A 25979-nucleotide genomic window follows, 5' to 3' on the forward strand; every position below is an offset into this window, starting at 1 on the left:
GAGTCGCATGCCCTACTAATTGACCCGGCCAGGAGCCCCTGTCTCATTTTTTCCTTGTTGTTAACCTCTGGAATGGGTGGCTAACCTGGTGTCAGTGGGAGGAAGGAGGAAAGGATAAAGTGTGTTTAGGAGTTCTATAGATCAGTGTTTTAAGAATTCTCCCAGAATAGTACTAAATGATTCATGTGGCTTTGTATTTAGTTTCATCCATCCTTTGATTAAGAATCAATTAAAATGTGATGTGTTTCTATTTTTTTTTTTGTATTTGGTTTATTTTCAAAGCAACATGTGAAATAGCACAACTTTCATTTTAGAGGTAAACTGGGAGCTACCCATCAAATTTTGGAATTAGGATATATCTGTGTTCCTTGGAGTTGTGAGAGGAAAGTAATTTGCTATGGACTGAGGAATAAATGGGGGAGTGAGAAAATGAAGATGCTAAGGATATGCTGCTCTTTATAGAGTTTATTAAGACTGAAGGGAAGTGAACAGAAATACCTAGAGGGAAATAAAGACTCTAGGAAGGGGTTTTGTTGAAATTTGAGGGAGAAATGGGTGTGGCTTTTTTGTTAATTCTAGTGAAACCAGGGTAGATAGAAGAAGTTACCAGGAGTAGTAGATGGTGACTCTGAAGAAAATGATGGATTGAAATCAAGAATGCAGAGTGGTAAAGGGAGCCTAAGGTAGAAGAGATTAAGGGAAGGTCCTTGGCAGGGACATTCTCTCCTTGCATTACAAGCTTAATTATAAAGGATAAAATTAGATCATGTTGTGAAGTACTTTGTAGATTGCCAGGCATGTACGAAGTGCCTAATAAGTCATAGGTTTGGAAAAGGTAAAATATTAAACAAATGTTAATGAATGAGCGCTTGGATCAAGTATTCAGATAAGATAATTCTGGTGTACAGGTGCAGGGAGAGAGCAAAAGCACTTACTAAAACCTAAATAAAAATGGATGAGGTGGAGCATTGTTTATATTTAATATTGACTATTTCTGGGGCGCCTGGGTGGCACAGCGGTTAAGCGTCTGCCTTCGGCTCAGGGCGTGATCCCGGCGTTCTGGGATCGAGCCCCACATCAGGCTCCTCCGCTATGAGCCTGCTTCTTCCTCTCCCACTCCCCCTGTTTGTGTTCCCTCTCTCGCTGGCTGTCTCTATCTCTGTCGAATAAATAAATAAAATCTTTTAAAAAAAAAATTGACTGTTTCTGTTGACTTAAACTGCTTTATTATACTTTTTAAATTGTGGCAAAATATACTTAAGATTTACTACTTTAACCATTTTAAAGTATACAGTTTGGTGGCATTAAATACATTCACAATGTTTTGCAGCCATCACTACTGTCCAGTTGCAGAACTTTTTCATAATCCCAAACATAAACCTCATATGCATTAAGCAGTCACACTTTCTCTCCCCAGCCCCTGGTAACCACTGATCTGTTTTCTGTCTCTGTGAATTGTGTATTTCATACAAATGGAATCATATAATATGTGTCATTTTGTGTATTTGCTTTCTTTCACTTAGCATAATGTTTTCAAGGTTCATCCCTGTGGTAACATGTATCAGTACTTCATTTCTTTTTATAGCTGGATAATATCCTATTATATGGATATACTACTTTTTTTCCCCTCTATTCATCATCTGTTTGGATATTTGGGTTGTTTCTGCTTTGTGGCTATTATGAATAATGCTGCTGTGAACATTCACTTGTAAGTTGTTGTGTAGAACGTATGTTTTCATTTCTCTTGGATATATAGTGAGGAGTGGAAATGTTAGGTCATATGGTAACTCCCATGTTTAACTTTTGAAGAACTGCCAATTGTTTTAAACAGTTACACCATTTTATATTTCTACCAGTAGCGATGAGTATCCCGATTTTCTGCATCCTTGCTTTATTGTGATTTGTAAAAATTAATTCATTAAACCTTTGAATCCTTACCACTTGCTGGGTACCATAGTAGATGAGTTTCAAAGAAGGGCAAGGCAGGATTCTAGTAGCCAATAGGTTTTTGGCCTGCTTGGGAGTTAAGATCAATATTTATAACTATTCTGGAAGGAACAAACGTTAAGTGCACTAGAAGGCATAAAGTGCTTTAGAGATTTCAGAAGAGCAATTACTCCTTGGGAAACCTTTATTTATTTATTTTTTTAAAGATTTCATTTATTTATTTGGCAGAGATAGAGACAGCCAGCGAGAGAGGGGAACACAAGCAGGGGGAGTGGGAGAGGAAGAAGCAGGCTCATAGCGGAGGAGCCTGATGTGGGGCTTGATCCCATAACGCTGGGACCACGCCCTGAGCCGAAGGCAGACGCTTAACTGCTGTGCCACCCAGGCGCCCCAAGGGAAACCTTTATTTCTTGACTCTCAGACTGAGGACCTTAAATCCTTTTCTGTAGTTGGTAGGAAGACAAAATTTCTGAGCCAGGGCTGTGATATAATTTGAACCTGGATTTAGGAAGAGAGATCTAGCAGCCAAGAGTAGAGGCTGAGGCAGAGGGTGGAAGAGACTAGTAGTGCCTATGAAACCAATTTTCTTATTGGTAATTGGAACTTGGAGTGCCAAATAGAAAGGAAACTAAGGGATGGAATAGACAGGACTTGGAAACTCATGTGTTTGTAGCCTCCCTGGATCTCATCTCTTCTGACATTAAACATCGTCTACCAGATACTGACAGTTCTCAAAATTCTGTCTCCAGAACAGACCTTTCTGAGTTTCAGAACACATACTTGGTACATCATATTAAAATCACATATTTTAGGGGTGCCTGGGTGGCTCGGTCAGTTAAGCATCTGCCTTCAGCTCAGGTCATGATCTCAGGGTCCTGGGATTGAGCCCCACATGGGGCTCCCTGCTTGGTGGGGAGTCTGTTTCTCCCTCTGCTCCTCCCCCCCACTCCTGGGCGCGTGTGCACATGCATGTGCGCTCTCTCTCTCTCAAATGAAATCTTTAAAATATATTTTAGGGGCGCCTAGGTGGCTTAGTTGGTTAAGCATCTGACTCCGTCTCAGCTCAGGTCTCTTTTTCTCTCTTTTTTTTTTTTTTTTAAACTTTTAAAAAATTTTATTTACTTTCGAGTGAGAGAGCAAGCAGGGAGCTTGACGTGGGACTGGATCCGAGGACCCTGGGATCACTACCTGAGCCGAAGGTAGACGCTTAACCAACTGAGCCACCCAGGCGCCGTCAGCTCAGGTCTTGATCTCAGGATTGTGAGTTCAAGCCCTGTGTTGGGCTCCATGCTGGGTGTGGAGCCTACTTTAAAATATATTTTTATTTTTAAATAAAATGTTAATATATAAATGTATATTTTATATATAATATATGTTTTAAAAATCTTGATCTCCCCTCCAGTTTAGTCTTGTGCAATGTTTTTTAAAGTTCTAAGGAATTTTTAAGTGATGCATTTTTCCTTTCCATATTTCTCAGTAGTTTATCAGAAGCCCCTTCAATTAGTCACTCTAGAAAGATAGCCACAGCTCCAAAAGGCCTCACCAAAGAATAAAATTTTCCAAAAAGTTGAAGAGCAAAGTAATTTCATTACAGAAACATTGACTAATAGAAGATAAAATGCCCATAGTTCCACCATCCTAATAAAACCATTATTGGCATTTTGTAATGTTTTTCTTTAGTCTTTTGCTTCCAGAACAGGAATTTCTTTTTTGTCCTCTTCCATCTTCTTTAATTGTTCCCTTTTACTAAACATTCCCATTTGTCATCTGTCTCCTCCCCACCACATATTCTGCACACGCATAGACCACACTTACATAACTTTACATCCTACGTGTCAGTGTATATTCAGGATAGCGGATATGTAGTTATAGGATATACTGCAGCTTTAGAACTTTCACACCAGTAACAAAGCATTGCCAATTAATATTTCCTCTGCAATGATTGCCTCAACTGGGACTGCTAGAGATATTTGGAATTGAGAATTGACTGAAAAGATGGTATATAAGTGTCATTTGGGAGACTGAAATGTGCCTAGTGGGGTTGAAAAGGACCTGTTCATGTTTAAAATTGAGGTATTTTCCTTTGTGTCTAACAGCTTAATAACCTGATGGGTAATTCACCTCCTTGCCTTGAATTTCATGTTCTCTGTGATTTAAACCAAAATTCTTTTTTTTTTTTTTTTAAGATTTTATTTACTTAGAGAAGCAAGCACATTGGCAGGGGGGTGAGGGGGCAGAGGGAGAGGAACAAGCAGACTCTGTGCTGAGCATGGAGCCTGACACAGGGCTTGATTCCAGGACCTGGAGATCATGACCTGAACCAGAATCAAGAGTCTGATGCTCAACTGACTGAGCCACCCAGGTGCCCCTAAACCAAGATTCTTAAGACAAAAACCATGCAGCAGTTATGTCTTGTTCATAAAAACCTATTACATGGACATGGTTATCATACATTTATTACTGGGAGTTATAGGTATAGGCATACATTAAAAAAAAAAAAAAAACACCAATTCTGGGGGTTCCTGGCTGGAACTTTTACTCCCTGTGTTAGTGAATTATGATATGATGGTCATCTGCGTAGTTGCACAAGCTGGAAATGAGCCTATATTTCTCCTTTACACCCACCCCCATATCCCATCAGTTATGAAGTTCTGTTTATTTTTCTTCTTCCTAAATATTTCATGAATTGACTTCTTTTAATTTGTTTATAATAAAAGCTGGTCTTTCCTAGAGTGTGTCTTGAAATCAGTCCTGATTTTAAAAGTCTCTAGACTGGGCCGCTGAGCCAGTATCAAGGGGGATCGTACTTGAATTAGCTGTTCCTCTTGTGCAGGCTGGTCCAAACTTTAAGTCTGGGCCAGAGTGCTAACCGCCCCATCCCAGGTCACTAAGGAGGTACCTCTTTGCTAACCAACAGCAAATTACAGGCGGAGATTCAGCTTCTCTTCTTCACCTGGGACCCTTTTGAAAAGGGGAGTTTTCTGATTCACATTTAGGTGTCTTTGCTGTATAATAACACATTCAGGTTTATTCAAGTTTTCTACAGTGCCAGATTTGCCAAGTAATAGAAATTATCTAGTTTAAGATTTTCAATTTTTTTTTTAAGATTTTTATTTATTTATTTGACAGAGAGACAGCCAGCGAGAGAGGGAACACAAGCAGGGGGAGTGGAAGAGGAAGAAGCAGGCTCCCAGCAGAGGAGCCTGATGTGGGGCTCGATCCCAGGACTCTGGGATCACGCCCTGAGCCGAAGGCAGACGCTTAACGACTGCGCCACCCAGGCGCCCCAAGATTTTCAAATTTATTAGCATATAAATTCCCCAGATACTATTTTGCTCATAATATTTTTTTTTTTTTAAGATTTTTATTTATTTATTTGACAGAGAGACAGCCAGCGAAAGAGGGAACACAAGCAGGGGGAGTGGAAGAGGAAGAAGCAGGCTCCCAGCAGAGGAGCCTGATGTGGGGCTCGATCCCAGGACTCTGGGATCACGCCCTGAGCCGAAGGCAGATGCTTTAACGACTGTGCTACCCAGGAGCTCCGCTCATAATATTTCTTAATCTGTTGTGTTTATGTCCCCTTTTTCATGGTGTCTTTTTTATTTGTATCTTTTTCCCCCAAGCAGTTTTACCAGTTTGTTATTAATCTTTTAATTAATTATAAATTTTTAAAATTATCTCCGTTTTTTTCTGACTTTTTTTTGCTTCTCTCCTTTCTGGCTTTTTGGGGTTTGTTTTTTTGGGGGGGTTGTTTTTTGTTTTTTTAGAGAGGGAGAAAGAGCCTGAGCCAAAATCAGTTGAAAGCTTAACCTACTGGGGCGCCTGGATGGCACAGTCGTTGGGCGTCTGCCTTCGGCTCGGGGCGTGATCCCGGCGTTCTGGGATCAAGTCCCACATCGGGCTCCTCGGCTGGGAGCCTGCTTCTTCCTTTCCCTCTCCCCTGCTGTGTTCCCTCTCTCGCTGGCTGTCTCTCTGTCACATAAATAAATAAATCTTTAAAAAAAAAAAAAAAAGCAAGCTTAACCGACTGAGCCACCCCTCCACCCCTTTAGTCTTTTTTTTAAATATTCTTAAAGCTTATTTTCCATTAAGTACTGCTCCACCTGTTATATTGCAGATTTATCCATAGCGGTTTTTTGTAGTTCTGCTTAATTGTTTTGAAAGTTTCTTTATCACTGCATCCTTTCTCCCACAGTAAGGAATCTGACTCCTGTACTTTTTGATCAATACCCACTATGTAACTAAACTCCAGTTACCTCTTTTTCCCTTATACAAATTCCTTCCTTACTACACCCAGGTTGCAATACCTGTACAAAGCACCTTGCTGCGTGGAAGCCCTCAACTTGCTTGGCCTTGTCCCTCTGCTAGGAGCCTTCCTCATTCTACTCAGGCTCCTGGACTCTGAATTGGGCTGCCCTCCTACTAGGACACTCGCCTGTGTTTCCTAATGGGCTCTGACATCCTGCACTGGTCTGCTGCTATGCAGACATTTCCCTATCCTTCACCTTGCATGGACACACTTCACATCCTGGTTAAGCCGCAGGACCCTGCTCTATGCCTCTGCTGCCCGTAGATCTTACCTTGCTTGACCCTACCTAATGGCTTTGGACAGGATCTCTTCAGGAAGGAGAAGGAGAGTGGGAACTGCAAGAGAAACAGTCATTTTCTAAGTTTAATACAGTATGGCTAGAGAACATAGAATATTTTATTCTTTGTTCTAATTGAGAGTTAGCTAGTATAAGGTCTACTTTTATGACTTCTATATGTGCTGAAGGAATATATGTACTCTGGGTGATTTATATATATATATTTATATATATATGCATATGTATATGTATTCACTTTATAAATTGCATTCAGATCTTTAAGTTTTTATATGCTTGTTCTGTTACTACTCTTTTAAGTATTATAAGTATATAAAAAGCATTGGAGAATGGTGAACGTGTAGAGATTGGGGGGAGCGATGCACCTGGAGAGAGCTCAGAAGCCATGCACACTTTTCTCACCTCACCCTGTGTATCTCTTAGGTCTGGCTGTCGATTCATATCTTTCATCATATTTTTAATAAACAGGTAAATCGTTTTAAAAAAGTGTAGAGGTGCGCCTGGGTGGCACAGCGGTTAAGCATCTGCCTTTGGCTCAGGGCATGATCCTGGCGTTGTGGGATCGAGCCCCGCATCAGGCTCCTCCGCTGTGAGGCTGCTTCTTCCTCTCCCACTCCCCCTGCTTGTGTTCCCTCTCTCGCTGGCTGTCTCTATCCTTTCGAATAAATATATATAAAAAATCTTTAAAAAATAAAAAAATAAAAGAAAGTGTAGATAACAAGTGAGTATCCATCACTCACCTTAAGAAGTAATGCATTATAGGGATGCCTGGGTGGCTCAGTTGGTTAAGCATCTGCCTTCGCTCAGGTCATGATCCCAAGGTCCTGGGATCAAGTCCCGCATTGGGTTCCTTGCTCAGTGGGGAGCCTGCTTCTCCCTCTGCCTGCAGCTCCCCCTGCTTGTGCGCCTGCACTCTCTCTCTGACAAATAAAATCTAAAGAAAAAAAGGAAGAAAAGAAAAAAGAAAGAAAGAAGGCATTACAGATGCAGTTGAAGTCACCCAAGACCTCTTTTTGATTCCTTTCCTTTCATTTCCCCACTGAGGTATTTACTGTCCCAAATTTGTTATTTGTTATTCCTGTGAACTTAAAACAGTAGAGCAAGGCTGCCAATTTATTATATTAGAAATATCCTCCAAATTAGACTTAACCAGTGTAGACCAGAATTGCCTAGAGATGCAGGCCTCCTCTTATATCAAAAAACTTTGTAGCCCCTGGAAGAATGTTGGGAATTTGCCAAAGAAATATTTATGTCATCTCTTACAGCGTATCTTAAGTCAGAGCCTAAGAGCTTAAGTCTTTCAGTTGATAACTAGGTATCTGAAAAGGAAGGAATGCTATGACAAATTACTTGTTTTTAAAGATCTAGTTGGGGCGCCTGGGTGGCTTAGTTGATTAAGTGTCTGTCTTTGGCTCAGGTCATGATCCCAAGGTCCTGGGATTGAGTCCCACATTGGGCTTGTCCCTCTCCCTCTGCCTGCCGCTCCCGCTGCTTGTATGCTTGCACTCTCTCTCTCTGTCTAAATAAATAAATAAAATATTTTTTAAAAAATAAAGATCTAGCTGCGGTGGTATTAAATAATTGATGACTGGGGCACCTGGGTGGCACAGCGGTTAAGCGTCTGCCTTCGGCTCAGGGCGTGGTCCCAGCGTTATGGGATCAAGCCCCACATCAGGCTCCTCCGCTATGAGCCTTCTTCTTCCTCTCCCACTCCCCCTGCTTGTGTTCCCTCTCTCGCTGGCTGTCTCTATCTCTGCAAATAAATAAATAAAATCTTTAAAAATAATAATAATAATTAAATAAATAAATAAATAAATAAATAATTGATGACTGTAGTAATAAGCAAGTTATATGGCTTTGTGATTACTTAGAGTAAGTTATTCACGTGTATGAGAGAAAATGTAAATCTAACAGACTAATTAATTTGTATTTCTGAATTATCTTTGATAGGTAATTACAGATGTGGTTATATAAAACAAACTTTGTTCAGGTGACTTGTTTAAAATCCTTTGAAACTCCTTAAAAGAATAGCCAATTATGCTGTTGTTATAGGTGGTGACACATTAAGTTAACGTCTAAATTGGACTTAAAATTTTGATTTCTAGCATCTATTATTGGTAATTTGTATCTCATTTTAGCAATTCTGTGTAGCAGTGATTTTGCCTATTGTGATACTGTGTTATTTTGCTTTTTTATTTATAGTGATAGATTCCTGTGGCCTTTTAAATGACTGAATAATGATGGAAATAGATACAAACTAATAAGTGACTACTCTACAGAAGCAGAAGACTCTTCTTATCACCTTCCAGCTCAGTTCAGTCTTCAGGAAGCAGCAGAACAAGTGAAAGAGAAAACTGAAGAGAAGGAAACCTCACTTTGGAACTGTTTTACTCCTTGACTACTCCTTAACTTCTTTCTTTCTATTTGTTTTAATTTTGCTGTGAATTTATAAATAGTGAAGACCAAAGAAATAGAAGATACATTTGGAAGCTTTATATAACCAAGAAATTTGCCTTGAAAGCTGCTATTCTTTGGAGGAAAACATATATTAAGTTCCTGTCTAATGAAAAACAAACAAGATTTCTTATGTCTGTAGATTTTGAAGAATAAAACAGATATAAATATGTATCTGTACACTTTTTAGCAGCTCTGTAGGAATAATGAGATTTGTAAATTAAGGGCTTTGTTATGTGGATGTTTTGCCACTGGAATTGACTGCTCAGATCTTTTATAGCTCTTTAATGTGATATTTTTGATGTGTTGCTTTGATGGCATTATTTGCCCACACATGAGTTCGCCTGTCTTTCCAGCTATGACCTTATTATGAACAGTGTTTGCACTCAATGTGCAGATGTCCATGTATTATCTATTTAAGCAACATCATAGTGCCATCTCTCAAGGAAGTTGAATGAGGTGAACATAGACATAGCTCTTTCCCCTTCCCCCCATTTTTTAAATGTAACAAATACTTTTTATGTTCCCCTTCCCCTTCCCCTTCCCCCTTCCCCTTTTTGGAAACGTGTCAGGAACTAGATAGTTTAAGATGAGCAATTGAGGGGACTTGAGAGAGTGATACATACAGAGCCTGGCTTCCTTGTGCTTTATCACAAGGCCTGCTGCTGGCCAGCCTATTTAAGCACCCTTTTAACAAAAGAACCTCGTGGGAAATCCAGCTGGCAGACTCAAGGAGTTCGAGAAACAGGACCACAGAGGTTACACTCTGGGGTAAATATTGTCCTATATTTAACTTTGAAAGAACACTGTATGTATATGTATCATGGAAAGTAGCTACTGTTTTCTGGTGTATTTAATTTAGGAGAACTTTAGTGGGGTGGTGTGGAGACACCAGTGGATCTCTTAGGAAAACTGATGCTAGTGGGTATTTGAGGAAATTAATGTGAACTTATAGAAAACTCTTGAGAGATTATATCTTCCTTCTCTAGGAAGGTCTTTTCTGCTTTTGCCACAAGTTACCAGAGTACCTGAAGCAGATTAATCTCTTTTCATAAGTATCAGTAGTTTTAAGTAATTGTTTATTCTTAAGGTTCTGTTAAAACGCAGGAATTCATTAGTTTTCATATAACCTTCCAGGTCTTTGTCAGATTTTTCTGTTTATGTGTTTCGTAATCATTATTAATGGACTATTGCTTTTGTTTAGAACGTCTTTGAGGAATAGAGCCTGATAAGTAGTTTTAGAGAGGCTCGGAGAGGGCAGGTCTTTCTCTAAAGGGGGGGGTCTTAGAGTAATCACAGACTCTTTTGTACACTATATCAGGTTTTGCAAGTGTAAATGATTTGAATTTTCTCATTTTCAGATCCTGGCCATGAGGTTGGATGCCTCACCTTGCTGAAAAGAGACACTGGACCTAAATGGCGCAGCATGACTTTGTTCCTGCTTGGCTAAATTTCTCAACACCACAGTCAGCTAAGGTGCTTTTCTTCATTCCTGTAATAACCTTCCAAATACCGGTTCTTTTTATCCTCACCTTATTGATGACCTCTGTTTTACAGTCTAGGTGTTTTTGTGTATTCAGCCTTGCCTGAGGGTTTAAAGTATGTTTTCATAGACTTACTACATTTCTTTTAATAGGATATAAATAATTAGGCAGTCTAAGTCATTGTGGGCCCTGCCGTTGTCAAGTGTCTCCCCCTCCCCTTTTTTCATTATATGCCAAGCTTTTCTCATGCGGCACACTTAAGATTTCCTGGATTAGGGGCTCCTGGGTGGCTCAGTCGGTTAAGTGTTTGCCTTTGGCTCAGGTCATGGGGTCCTGGGATCGAGCCCTGTGTAGCACTCCCTGCTCAGCGGGAAGTCTGCTACTCCCTCTGCCTCTTCCCGCTCACTCTCCCCACCCCACTCATGCTTTTTCTCTCTCTCTCTCTCTCTCAAATAAATTTTTATTAAAAAAAAAAAAGATTTCCTGGATTAACTCCACTACACTTTGGAACTAAAACGTATCTGCTAACCTATTATTTAGGTACAGAGGGGCAGAGGTAAAGAGGAAATGGTTTTTTGGGGGAAACGGACCTTTGGGGTGAATGCACATTTGTCTATAGTAGTAGATGAGGAGGACAAAAAGGGAGAGACATTGATTGACTACTACATGAATCTCAGATTAAATCCTAGAAATTCTGTTTTAGGGGTAATAATCTACTTAATGATTTTAGGGGGAAATGTGTGTTGCATTAAGAACAAAGACAAGTGGAAACAACCAGTTCATATAGAGTGAAGTAGCCCTAGTCATAATACACAGAAGAATGGCCTCAAGTATTGGGGCACCTGGGTGGCTCAGTCGGTTAAGCATCTGCCTTCAGCTTGGGTTGTGATCCCAGGGTCCTGGGATCAAGTCCCACATCTGGCTCCCTATTCAGTGGGGAGCCTGCTTCTCCCTCTGCCCCTCCCCTTACTTATGTTCTCTCTCTCTCTCTCAAATAAATAAATAAAATAAAATAAAATAAAAAGAATGTCCTCAGTTATTGATGAAGGAAACCTTTGGGAAGCTAATAAACTTAAAAATGCTTCCCATTTTGCCAACCTACAGAGGAGGGACACAGTTGATATGTAATCTCAAAAAAAGGGGGGCCTATCTTCCCTATTTTTTTTTAATATTTTATTTATTTATTTTAGAGAAGACAAGTGAGGGGAGGGGCAGATGGAGAGGGAGAGAGAATCCCAAGCAGACCCCACACTGAGCGTGGAGCCCCACACAGGGCTCAATCCCAGAACCTTGAGATCACGACCCAAGCCAAAATCAAGAGTTGGACACTTAACCGACTGAGCCACCCAGGCGCTCTCGCCTGTTTTTTGTTTCATTATGTTTTGTTTTGCTTTTAAGATTTTAATCATTTATTTATTTATTTCAGAGAGAGTGCCTGTGCTTGAGAGTGGGGCAGGGGGCAAAGGGAGAGGGAAAGCGAGAATCTCAAGCACAGGGCTCTTATCTCACGACCCTGAGATCACCACCCAAGCCAGGATCAGGAGTCAGACATCCAACTGACCCAGCCCCCCAAGCACCCTTTCCCTATTTTTAAATGTGAATTTTGGGGCAGGTGTTTCTGATGTGTCTAAACCCACAACCTTTTACTCTAAACTTCATTTTGAATTGCCCTTTAGAAACTCCCAATATCTCATAATTGACATAATCTGACCCAAAGCTTGGGGATGGTGGGCCTGAGGGATTAGGTGTGGGATCCAGGAAAGCATTTAAAAGTATGTAGATCTTATCTGCGAAGAATAATCTAGCATGGTGAAGTAAGTAAAAAGAATTGGAAAATGAGATTTCATTATTTGCAGTAAAGCTGCAGTAAACCAAGTTGTGCAGTATTGGGATAAGGATAGACATAAAGCAGTGGAATAGAGTAGAGAAGTCAAAAATAGTCCTATACATAGTCATTTTTGACTAAAGTGCCAAGGTAATTTAATGTGGAAGTGATAGTCTTTTTAGCACATGGTTCTAGAACTGGATGTGTGTGTGTGTGTGTGTGTGTGTGTGTGTGTGTGTGTGTGTGTAGTGAGACTTCAGCCTTTGCTTCATATCACACACAAATAAACCTGAAGTGGATCATAACCTAAATTAAAGAGCTAGAAACTATAAAACTAAGAAAATAGATGTAAAGATGTCTGTGCCCCAACCTGTAGATTTACTCTATGCCTTTGTCACATATATCCATATTTTTCACAGCTTTTTAGACTTTGGTCTCTCATTTGAAATTAAAGAATGTTCTAAAAAGTAATAATAAAGTTGAATTTTTTTTTTAAGATTTTATTTATTTATTTGACAGAGATAGAGACAGCCAGCGAGAGAGGGAACACAAGCAGGGGGAGTGGGAGAGGAAGAAGCAGGCTCATAGCGGAGGAGCCTGATGTGGGGCTCGATCCCATAATGCTGGGATCACGCCCTGAGCCGAAGGCAGATGCTTAACCGCTGTGCCACCCAGGCGCCCCATAAAGTTGAATTTTAAAGAAAGAATGTTCTGGAATAAAATTATTTGGAGTAGGTAGGAAAATAAAAGTTTATCTATAACCGTGTTTCTCAGACTGCTTCCTTTTTCTTTTTCTTTTTCTTTTTTTTTTTTTTTTAAGATTTTATTTATTTATTCGACAGAGATAGAGACAGCCAGCGAGAGAGGGAACACAAGCAGGGGGAGTGGGAGAGGAAGAAGCAGGCTCATAGTGGAAGAGCCTGATGTGGGACTCGATCCCATAATGCCGGGATCACGCCCTGAGCCGAAGGCAGACGCTTAACCGCTGTGTCACCCAGGCGCCCCTCTTTTTCATTGTATAACCTAAAGACTTATTCTCCCTGACCTCCTTCCTCATGTGTAAATGAGTAAAATGAGACTAATGCCAAATTATAGTACTGTTATGAATATTAAGTAATGTTTAGAAATAAGTGTTTTATAAAACTGTAAAAACCGTGTAGTTGTTAATGGCCAAGGTGGTGTGGTATTTAAATCATTTCTTTCTCCCCAATTCTAGAATAATTTACAGAAATAATAAAGCTGTGTAGAATTTTTTTTAAGCAAGCATCTTGCTTTTCCTTTCCTATCACAAAGTTAATATCTTCAAGTGTAAAGGTTGAGGGCTTAATGGATATCAGCGGGGTTTTTTTCACCCTCTCTCATGCAAATAATTGAAGTAGCTGCCTTTTCTCTCCTGGGACACAGAAAATGAGTTGATGAGTGAATATGTAACCTAGGTATACAACCATATCACCCTGAACGTGCCCAGTCTTGTCTGAATACGTAACCTAGGACTTCTTTAACTTAGAGTCCTGTAATACCCTTCTTATGGACCATATGCTCATAATAGGGGTTTCTTCCACCTTTATTACTTGTTTTCTAAAAGGCTGATGCAAAACCTAAGATACTGAGATTGGTATCTTCTTAATCTGTTTGGTTCTCTCTACTTGATCATCTTAGTCACCTACAGCCACCTTCGAAAAACACGGAGAGCACCTGCCCCGAGGAGACCGTAGATTTGGAGTAAGCCGTCGTCGACATAATTCGTCTGATGGCTTTTTTAACAATGGACCTCTACGAACTACAGGAGGTGAGCCATGCCCAAATTCCATGACTATATTTAAGTTACTCAGGACAAGCCCACATTGGGGGTGCATGTCCATAATCTTGATATGCTGTTTTTTAAACTCGTTTTCAGTTAGATCTTCCAGTTGTCATTATTCAGTTACATTGGCTTTCTGACATTTTTGTGTTCTCATGTGTCACTTATTGAGTTGAAGATCTCATATAGAAATTATATGAAAAGAAAAATAATTTTTTGGACTTAATCTTTTATTTTAAAAGGTCCCCTGAAGGGCTTTTGGTGGTAGTACTGTGAATCAGATAAGGAAGCAGAAATCTCATGTGTTGCTTGTCCTTACTATTCCAGATTCCTGGCACCAGCCCTCCCTGTTCCGCCACGATTCTGTGGACTCTGGTGTCTCTAAGGGAGCATATGCTGGCATCACAGGGAACCTGTCTGGTTGGCATGGCTCTTCCCGAGGTCACGATGGCATGAGTCAGCGTAGTGGGGGTGGCACAGGGAACCACCGCCACTGGAATGGCAGCTTTCACTCCCGGAAAGGCTGTGCCTTTCAAGAAAAGCCACCTACGGAGATTAGGGAAGAAAAGAAAGAAGACAAGGTGGAAAAATTACAATTTGAAGAAGAAGACTTTGTAAGTATGAATGTTTAAATGTGTGGTTAAAGCCTAACAAATAATGCCATAAATAGAAGACCCTGTTAATAATGAGAAAATTGAAGGAATTACTAAAAAGGAAGTCCCTAAGTTTAGATTTTTTATTGTTTTTACAGGGAAAAAGTTGATTAGTGTGAAGATAATGACCAAAATTCCTGTGTAACTTTCAGCAAATCTTCATGTTTTTCATCTTCATGCCTTTGAAACTTGAAAAAAATTCTTAATTTCCTTTGTTTTGTAAGGTTCAACATTCAAAATTCAATATTCAAATTATGTAAAAATGTGGTCTTGCATGTTGAATTGTCTTTCTCCAACTATCATAAGATGTTTTTTCTCTTGATTTTTTTCCTTTTATATAATTGTGATGTTGTAAATATGCAATTGGGAGTATTTAAGCTGTCACCTGTATATACAGTAAAACTTTGCCATTGTGTATTGAATTATATGCCTTTTGGCTTCTCAACCTAAAGTAGAGTTTTTAGTGCACCTTTAAGAAAGTTTACTGTATTTTATTTAACAAAACAAATCCAAGTTATTATCATTTTAATATGTAATTGATATCTCAATTATTAATGAGATCATTTGCATTATTTTTGGTACTAGATCTTCAGGATCCTTTGTGTATTCTGTACTTGTTTGAACCATAGTCTCAGTATAAATTACCCACTTTCTGAGTGCTGAACAACTACATATAGCTAGTGGCTACCATATTGAACAATGACGCTCTAGTTATTTTTAAGTAGTGCATTAAATTAGCCAGTCACTTCTGTGATGGCCATTTTATTATATTAATGAAGCCAACTGAATAAGAGTCAGATTTAGGCGTCAGCTCCTCTTCTAAGTCTAGCAAACGTTCTAGGATCCTTTAAATGTTATTTTTTAATGTGAATTCTTAACCTCCAGGCACGTATCCTTCAAAACTTTATTTGTGGAAAGGTGTATACTGCCCTGACATATTGAATATTGTCTAGAATGTTCTAAATATCCAGTGTTCCAGAACTTAGTATGACACTAAATTATAACTTTCATTATTTAGTCAATAAACCTAGCACATTTAAGAAAGACCAGTGGGCATAATGAACAACATCTCTGTTGCTCATCATGCTTTGGGAGCCTCGATCAAACCAGCAACAACAAAAAAGTTTAACTGTATTCCTGGGAGTTTCTTTTTGTATTTTATTCCACCTAAGTAAATTAACCCACTGTAATGATAATTTATATATATGAATGTTTATTAAAGTATGTTTTACATTGTGACCAGAGCCAGCTAAGCATATAGTAAAGTTTATTTGGGTTTCTTTATTAGTTATGGTTTCTTACATGCTTTGGTGAAAAAGACATTGTAGCAAACAAGAAGTAGTGTGGGGTAAAGTGGAATTTGCTTTCTTTTTTTTAAGAGTGCCTTTTGAATAGGTTCTATACTACTGATTGGTAGAATTTGGTAAGAAGGCCCATATCAGTTCCGTGGCATTCCCAGTGGGCAATAAATTGACAACAAAGTAAAATGTGAAAGTAGCACTGTCTATGCCTGCTGAGTGATTTAAATGGAAGTTTGCTGTCAGTCAGACCTGATCAGTTTGGCAATAAGAGCAAATTAATTCTGCATTTATGTTTTAAAATATCTTAAGTGTACATTAAAGTATGTACATAAAAGGAGATGAGTATACATAAAAGGAGAAGAATAAAAGTGTACGTAAAAGGAGAAAAATGGTGAAGTATGCACATCACCAAATTAAAGCTTCCCTAATCCTACTGTCTTCAACCCTCCCCTCCCACCGCCCCAGAGGTAATCACCATCTTGACTTCAATGCTTTATAATGTTTTTGGTAAACTTATACTACATGTATGTATCCATAAACAATCTATAATAATATCATTTTCCTTGATTTTGATGTTTATATGGATAGTATCATAGTTCTCTTTTATTTGTTAACATTGTTTTGAAATTTATCTGTATTTGATATATATGGCTCTAGACCAGTCGTTCTCAACCAGGAGCAGATTTGCCCCCGCCCAGGTACATTTGGCAATATCTAGAGGAATTTTGGTTGTCACAACTGGAGATAGTGCTATTGACATCTAGTATGTAGAGATTGGGGGTGTTGCTAAACATCATACAGTGCACAGGACAGCCCCATAACGAAGAGTTACCTAGCCCCAAATGGCAATATTACCATGATTGAGAAATCTTGGTTTAAATCTTTTTCACTATTGTATAATAATCTTTTGTGTGAATATCCTGGATTTATTTATCTGTTTTCCTGTTGACAAACATTTATCTTTTAATGTGGTTTGGAGGACAAATCTAAAGAATTGGAACTGAGGTATTGTAACTAGAGAAGGAAGAGTCAAAAATAAGATTTTGATTTAAAGTAAATTGATGAATAATAAGTAATTAATTTGAAAGGGAAAAACAGGAGCATAACTGGAGGGAGAAGATAATGAATTCTTTTTTTTTTTTTTTAAGATTTTATTTATTTATGTGACAGACAGCCAGCCAGAGAGAGAGAGAACACAGCAGGGGAGTGGGAGGGGAAGAAGCAGGCTCCCAGTGGAGGAGCCAGTGTGGGACTTGATCCCGGAACACCGGGATCACGCCCTGAGCCAAAGGCAGACACCTAACGACTGCGCTACCCAGGCGCCCCGATAATGAATTCTTCATATCAAAAAGATGGGTGAGATCTAGAGATGTACACATGGAAATAAAGATGATAGTTGAGGATGGTGGACAGATAAGAATCACCCAAGGAGAGTGATATATTCAGGGAGAGGGTTAGCACCTGTGGAAATAGCAGTAAGGAGGCTGGGAAGTAATTGGTTAAAGAAGAAAGACATATGTCAAGAAAGAGTAGTTAACCAAAAAATAGCAAAATCAAGGTATTTTGGGGACAAATTGTTTACAGTGAATTTTCTGTATATTTTTTCTATACTGTACAATGTATAATTAGAAAGTTATTTTTTGTTTTAAAATGGTGTTAGTTTGATGTAATCAACAGCATTGTAGTTACGGACAAGTTAAATAACCCTGATTTTCTCTGCGTTGTTACATAGATAGTAATGTCTACCTTGCAACGTTACAGTAAAGAATAAAGATCACCTATGTTGAAATTAACCGGGGGCATCTAGCTGGCTCAGTTGGTAGAGCTTGTGACTCTTGATCTCAGGGTCAAGAATTCGAGCCCCACGTTGGGTATAGAGTTTACTTTTTGAAAATTCAGTTGTATTTTTATGTGCCGGCAATAGGCAGTTGGGAAATGAAGTTTTATAAAATGCTTTTTGTAAAGCCAAAAAAAAAAAAAAAAAAAAACCAAACACCTTTTAAAACTGCTTAGGAATAAAATGTTTAGGAATAAATTTAACCAAAGATGGGAAAGACTTCTATACTGATCCACAAAATATTGCCAAGAGAAATTAAAGATCTAAATAAAAGATATCATTGTGAATGGGAGGCTTTGAATTAGAAGACTCAACGTGGTTAGGACATCAGTTCTACAGATTCTGCACAGCACCAACCAGTATGTGTTCTTACAGAAATGGACTAAGTTATTCTAAAATTTTTACTGAAGTACAAACACCCTAGAATACCCAAAGTCATCTTGAAAAAGAACAGAGTTGGAGGACTTACACTATCTAACTTGGAGACCCAGTACAAAGCTATAATAATCAAGATGTTACATTATTATAAGGAGAGACTGATAGTGGAGCAGAATAGAGAGCTCAGAAATAAACCTACATTTATACAGTCGTCAGATTTTCAACAGGTACTAAACCAGACCAATAGAGAAAGAATGTGTTTTTAACAAATGGTACTAGAATAACTGTGTGTATATATAGAGTGAGAGGATATATATGTGTGTGTGTGTGTGTATATATATATATATATATCCTCTCCCCCTACCTCATAGCGTACAAAAAAAAAATGAATTTGAGAGGAATTTAGACCCAAATGTGAGGCCTAAAACTATAAAGTTTCTAGAAGAAAATTTAGGGGAATGTGTTTATGGCTTAGAGGGTAGAAAAATATTTTGGACACAGGGAGCAATAATCTTACAGGAAAACATTGGTAAATTGGATTTCATCAAAATTAAAAATTATCTCACAGGTTCTAGAGAAAATATTTATAAAGCATATATGTGAAAAGGGACTTGTATCTGTAACATAAATAACTCCTAGAACCCAGTAATAAAAAGACAACTCAATATATATTTTTCTTTTCTTTATTTTTGAGACAGCAAGTGATTGGGGGCTGTGCAGAGGGAGAGCAAGAGAGAGAATCTTAAGGGGCGCCTGGGTGGCGTAGTCGTTAAGCGTCTGCCTTCGGCTCAGGGCGTGATCCCAGCATTCTGGGATCAAGTCCCACATCAGGCTCCTCCACTAGGAGCCTGCTTCTTCCTCTCCCACTCCCCCTGCTTGTGTTCCCTCTCTCGCTGGCTGTCTCTGTCAAATAAATAAATAAATAAAATCTTTAAAAAAAAAAAAAAAAAGAGAGAGAGAGATAGAGAATCTTAAGCAGGTTCCACACCCAGTGCCGAGCTGATGCAACTCAGACCTGAATCTCACAACTCTGAGATCAGAACCTGAGCTGAAATCAAGAGTCAGACGCTTAACCAACTGTGCCACCTAGGCGGCCCTCTTTCTTTTTTCTTTTTTTCAAGTTTTTTTATTCAGGGGTGCCTGGGTGGCACAGTCGATTGAGCATGGGACTCTTGGTTCCGTCTTGGGTTGTGATCTCAGGGTCCTGAGAGCAAGCCCCATGTTGGGCTCCGTGCTGAGTGAGGAGTCTGCTTTGAACTGTCTCTCCCTCTCTGTCTGGGCCCCACCACCCCCACCCCACCCCAGGCTCCGGCACATGTACTTTCTCTAAAAAAAAAAAAATCGTAAAGTTTGTTTAAGTAATTTCTACACCCAGTGTGGGGCTCAAACAACCCTGAGGTCGAGTTGCATGCTCTTCAACTGAGCCAGCCAAGTACTTCAACAACTCAGTATTTTTAAAAATGAGCAAGATTTGAACAGATTCTTCACAATGGAAGATACACAAATGGCCAGTAGTCACATGAATAAAACGATCAGTGTCATTAGTCACAAAGGAAGTGTGAAACTTCAGATTATGAGATCCTGCTACCCATTCACCAGAACGGCTAAAATTTGTAAGTCTGAAAATTCACACTAAATTCGGTGACATTTTCGAGCATTTGGAACACCCATACATTGTAGGAGCATGAAGTAGTACAACCATTTTGGGAAAAGGTGTGGCAAATTGTTGTAAAACCAAACCTAAACCTATCCTGTGACCCAGTTTGTTTCCCAAACTGGAAACAGTTTAAATGTCTTGATACAAGAATGGAAAACTTGCAGTATAATCATGAAATGGACTGCATATATTCGTTAATAAAAAGGAGTTACTAATAAAACAACGTACTGAATTTCAGGGAAGCCTTATGCAGAATGGTACATACTGTCTGATTCTGTTTATGTGCTATCCTAGAGTAGGCAGATAATCTATGGTGGGGGGAAAAATCAGAGCAGTGGTTGCCTTTGTGGAGTGGGGATTGTCTGGGAAAGGGCATGAGGGAACTTTCTGGTTGCAGTAGGTAATTTTTATTTTTAGAGAGGTTGAGGAATTATAAACATTTTTCAAAACTCATGGAATGGTATAACAAATTAACATCACCAGTCAGGGTGGAAATAGATAAAATAAACCTCCTGATGTGATGTGCTGAGGATTTAACCTCACCTCTGTAAATTCTTTCCAGGAATGCATAGCCTGAATCTAACCATGCGAAAATATCACACAAACTCAAGTTGAAGTTTCTACTGTAAAGAATTACAAAAGATTCTACAAAAGAACTAGTCTGTACTCGAAAAATGTCATGGGGGCACCTGGGTGGCTCAGATGGTTAAGTGTCTTGCCTTCAGCTCAGATCGAGCCCCACATAGGGCTCCCAGCTTGGCAGGGAGTCCGCTTCTCCCTCTTCCCTCTACATCTCCCCCTGCTTGGACTCTCTCTGTCTCTCTCTCTCTCAAATAAATAAAATCTTAAAAAAATAAAAATGTCATGAAAGAAAAAGTTTCCAGATTAGAGAAAACTAAAGAGACAAGACAACAGAAGGAAGCTTGTGAGGAGCACCTTTGCTGTCTCAGTCGATGGGATTCTTGACCTCAAGATCATGAGTTCAAGCCCCATGTTGGGTGTGGAGCCTACTCCAAAAAAAAAAAAAAAAAAAAAAAGGCAGCATGTGATCCTTTGGAGACTGGATGAGGGAACATACATTTCAAAAATTTCGTTTTGCTATAAAACTAATCAGTGTTACAGTTTGAATAAGTATTATAGATTAGATAGTATTTATTGATGATAATTGCCTAATTTTTAGAGTTGCACTGTGATTATGTTAAAAATGTGTTTTTAAAGAAATACATACCTAAGTATTCAAGGATGAATGGTTTGGGTTGCAAATGGTTCAGGGAAAAAAATTTTTAGAATGTTGGAGCAAATGGTGTAAAAGGTTGACATGAGAATCTAGACATCTGTGCAGGATGTACAGAAAGTGTTTTTTGGGTTTTTTTTTAAGATTTAATTATTTCTTTGACAGAGAGTAAGAGAGCACAAGTAGGCAGAGCAGCAGGCAGAGCAAGAGGGAGAAGTAGGCTCCCCACTGAGCAGGGAGCTTGATGCGGGGCTCAATCCCAGAACCTTGGGATCATGACCTGAGCCAAAGGCAGACGCTTAACCAACTGAGCCACCTAGGTGCCCCAGGAAGTGGTGTTTTTTTGCAACTTTGTTGTAAGAATGAAATTATTTCGTAATAATAGAGAGGCGTACCTCAGTTGGTTAGGCTTCCCACTCTTGATTTCAGCTCAGATCTTGATCTCAGGGTCATGAGTTTAAGCCCTGGATTGGGCTCTATAACTGGGTGTGGAACCTACTTAAAAAATACATATTTATTAAAAAAAAAAAAAAGAAGAAGAAGAAGAAAGACTGAAAGCACAGAGCAACTGGTATTGAAGACCCCCCCCCAAAAAAAAAAATCCATGGACGTTATTTACAACAAAATGTGTCATAACATAGGGACAAACTACCAAAAGCTATAATACTTGGGTAGCGATAGCATTTGTGTAGGAGAAATTGAAGGAAGCGAAAGGACATCTGTCAGCCCCAAAAGAGCCAACAGTTCTTTCTAGATAGCTTAGAGGGTACGTTTGAGAAAATACAGAAGTTCTGGAATGATGTATGAAGGGTCTGGCTGGATCATTCAAGAGAGAGAAACCAAACAGTAGTTTGAAAAGAGAAAGTACAGGATTGGGGTAATGAGCAGTTGGCTAGTAATAAAGAGAACGCTAACGAATATGGAAGTAGCCAATATAAGGGATAGCCAATAACCCTAGGGCTAAGATAGAGTGCCCAAGGAAGAGTCTTCTTCCCCCATCACCACCAGACCTTGTTAGGAAGGGCTTTGTTGTGGCTCACTGAATGACAGAACAGTTGCTTGGGTGCTTCCAGGGAAAATGTTGAAAATCTGCCCTCTTGAGTACCTGATAGAGCTGTTCAGATATCACTCTGCTGTAAAACCACTCACTTGCACTTCATTTTTATATATATATTTTATTTATTCATTTGAGAGGGAGAGGAAGAGGGAGAAGCAGACTCCCCACCTAGCAGGGAGTCCCCACGTGGGGCTCAATTCCAGGACATGGAGATCATGACCTGAGCCGAAGGCAGACGCTTAACTGTCTCAGCCACCCAGGCGCCCCTCACTTGCTCTTTAGAACCTGGCTTAGCAGGAACTGGGTGCTGCAGGAGCCTGCTGAGTAAGCACACTGAACAAAAAGCAGGGATCTTTTTCTTGCTCTCTACTGACAAAAATGTTAACCTGCCAGCTGGCAGCGGAGAAAATTTCAAGTGCCCAGACACATTTACACAGCAGGCAGAAAGGATGACTTTGGAACTAAGAAGCACTAAGTTCACAAATAGCACTGAGTGCTATCATTGTTTATGTTAACCAGCCAGTATATTGCCCTTCTAGAATGTGGCCCCTCACTGAACACAAAACTATTGGAAATAGGATCCAGATTGAGCTGTGGAGATGGAAACAATAGAGACAAAGGAAAGAGAAGGTTCAGATAAAAGGGAGGGAGGGAGGAAGGTAGGGATGACAGCCAGGACGTGAAAGAAACTAAGCCACTATACTTTTGAACACATTCTGGAAACAACAGAAGAGAGAGCTCTAAAGCTTGATGTCAGAAAAGCTATCTTGACCCACATTGACAAAAACTAATAATATGTGAATGAGCATAAAGAATGAAGAGAATAAGGAACAGAATAACATCCTTAAGGACAGTGCAGAGTACACCTGTACAGCATGTCCACAAAACAGATAAGAACCATTTTTTTTTTTTAAAGATTTTATTTATTTATTCGACAGAGAGAGACAGCCAGCGAGAGAGGGAACACAAGCAGGGGGAGTGGGAGAGGAAGAAGCAGGCTCATAGCGGAAGAGCCTGATGTGGGACTCGATCCCGTAACGCCGGGATCACGCCCTGAGCTGAAGGCAGATGATTAACCGCTGTGCCACCCAGGCGCCCCAAGAACCATTTTAAAATTTACTATTACTACAGTGTTACTATACCATTTTAAAATTTAAATGATACTAAGAAAACGGCATAAGAACAACATAAACCAGAAAAATTCAAGGTGCTAGAAATCAGGAAGGAAGTAACTAAAAATTTGAGGAAAAGGGAGACTAAAGAAGAAGGAATATATGAGAATAATCAGTGTTTTTTCAAGAATTAGAAGAGGACAACAATTTTTTTAAAGATTTTATTTATTAGAGAATGAAAGGGTGTAGGGGAGATGGAGGGAGAGGGACAAGCAAATTCTGTGCCGAATGCAGAGCCCAGTGTGGATCCCATGACACTGACATCATGACCTGAGCCAAAATCCAGAGTCAGAGGCTTAACCAGCTGAGCCACACAGGCACCCCAGAAGAAATTTTAAAGTGAGGGAGAAATAGATGAAAAGTTAGAGTTGAGGAGGGCACAGTCAGTTAAGTGACTGACTCCTGGTTTCAGCTCAGGTCATGATCTCAGGGTTATGGGATCAAGCCCCAGGTGAGCCACTGCACTCAGTGGGGAGTCTGCTTGGGATTCCCTCTCCCCCATCCCTCTCTGCCGTGTGTGTGTGTGTGTGTGTGTGTGTGTGTGTGTGTGTGTGTGTGTGTACGTACGTGCATGCATGCATTCTTTCTATCTCAAATTTTTTTTTTAAGTTAAAATTGAGGGGCTCATGGCTGCTTCATGACTCTTGTTTCAGGGTCATGAGTTCAAGCCCCACACTGGGGGTAGAGTTTACTTAATATTTTTTTAAGCATCATTATTTTTAAAAAATAATAAAAATTGAAAAATGATACAGATTTGGTCAAAAAAGATCATATATATATATATTCCTATACACACATATACCCAGAAAAAAAAAGAACTAAGCATAAAGGCTAAAAATTGTAATTCAAGAATAATTTCCTGAAATACAGTAAGATTTGAAACTCAATTGAAAGGACAGCCAGAACAGCCAACACCTAAGTAGGCTTATAAAATGCTAGACTCAAGTGAAAAAGAAAAATACCCTTTGTGCATCGAGTCCCAGTGACTTAGAAAGAAAATCAGACTTTGACAAAGTTTTATAATAGAAGTCAATGGAATAGCAATTAGTACTCAGAGTGTTAGCCAGTGATTTTATACTCTATCACCCTTCAGTTATAAAAGTCACAAATACAGGGGCACCTGGATGGCTCAGTCATTTGGGCTGCTGACTTTTGATTCCGGCTCAGGTCATGATCTCGGGGTTGTAAGATCAAGTCCTGCATCGGGTTCCACGTTCAGTGGGGAGTCCGCTTGAGGTTCTCTCCCTCTACCTGTCCCCCCACTCACTCACTCTCGAAATGAATAAATAAATCTTTTTAAAAAATTTAAAAAGTCACAAATACCAATGTGTAAGGACTTGGAATATTGTTCCCAAGACTTTTCCTGAGGAAAGTACTAGACAACGAGCTTCAGACAGTGAAACTAACAAGAAAAATACAAAGTTAGAGTGGTAAATACTAAATATATGGTTAATTGTAGAACTAAAAGAGAAGAGAGTTTAGCATGTAATAGCTATGGGCTCTGACAGTCTAGAAAAAGCATAACTTTTTAATGGGAGAATGGGGAGAGCCTATAAAAAATAACATTTTATTAGTCATATTGGTGGTGTAATGTTATTGTTACTCTGATACTGCTGTATGCAGTATGGGATAAAGTGGTAATATATTCTATACCTTTATCCTGAAAAATCAGGATTTTTGGCATAGAAAAAAGGAACTATAGATACAAGATGCCTGGTAAAAACTCAGGTTTCTCAGTATGAGGTATTCTGTCAATAAGAGGTCATGATATATTTTATCTTCGAAAATAAACCTATATTTGAAGATTCTGTCCACTGAAAAGACCTAAAAACAGTGAACAACCCCTTAGCAGTGGGCATCCCTAGTGCCCAGATTGTGGTCTTGAAATACCATTTCTGGACAGGATATTTGTAGGATAAGCTTTGGAATATTTTGTCATACTACATAGCAAGGAAGTAATTAAAAGACTACTACGGTTGTATCAAGAGAATTCAGAAGCCAAATTGAAGAGGTTCCCACTGGCCAAATACAGATGTTTCATGCATCAAAGATATTAACTGATTAAATTTGTGAGTTCACAGTGATACCTCACCACAGAAATAAGCAGTGTAGTCTACCTTTCCCTATGAATTGTACCACTAAGTCACCAAATAGATGAGAGGAAGTTCTTTTTATGGACGTATACTAGCTAATAGAGAAGGAATGATAAAACTGGAAGATCACTGTTTTGCAGCTTGTAGTGAGTTAATAGTTTTAGGCCATGAGCATTTATGTCTGCCAACATCACAAAAAGAAGCATAATCAGACATTATGTGTCTCCTAATGGAAGAACACAAAACTACCAAGAAGTTGCCTTGCCAAAATAAACGTGTGTGTAGGGGGTTCTATAGTCTCAAGAACCAGCTACCAATTTATAGGAAAATAGAGGTGTAAGATTTTTTTGAGTAACCTGTAGGTTAAAGAGATGGTTTTTTGGAAGACAAAACTATCATTTTGAGGGCTGATCACTTGGGCGGTAAAAGAAAAGAGGTGATCACCATAAGTGAGGATGATGGTTATTTGGCGGGGGGGGGGG

General features: G+C 39.3%; 1 protein-coding gene across 1 annotated transcript in view; it reads left to right on the forward strand.

Annotated features, from left to right (window-relative positions):
• The window catches only part of GPBP1L1 (GC-rich promoter binding protein 1 like 1), a 61059-nt gene that overhangs the window by 18898 nt on the left and 16182 nt on the right, over positions 1-25979 (forward strand). Inside the window, exons 2-5 of the mRNA XM_008699278.2 lie at positions 8754-9776; positions 10367-10481; positions 13974-14103; positions 14443-14729. Coding sequence (XP_008697500.1) covers positions 10422-10481; positions 13974-14103; positions 14443-14729 — 477 coding nt within the window. The 5' untranslated portion in view covers positions 8754-9776; positions 10367-10421. The remainder of the gene's footprint in view (positions 1-8753; positions 9777-10366; positions 10482-13973; positions 14104-14442; positions 14730-25979) is intronic.

Source organism: Ursus maritimus, unplaced genomic scaffold (assembly GCF_017311325.1).
Source record: "Ursus maritimus isolate PB19 unplaced genomic scaffold, ASM1731132v1 scaffold_12, whole genome shotgun sequence".
Taxonomy (NCBI): domain Eukaryota; kingdom Metazoa; phylum Chordata; class Mammalia; order Carnivora; family Ursidae; genus Ursus; species Ursus maritimus.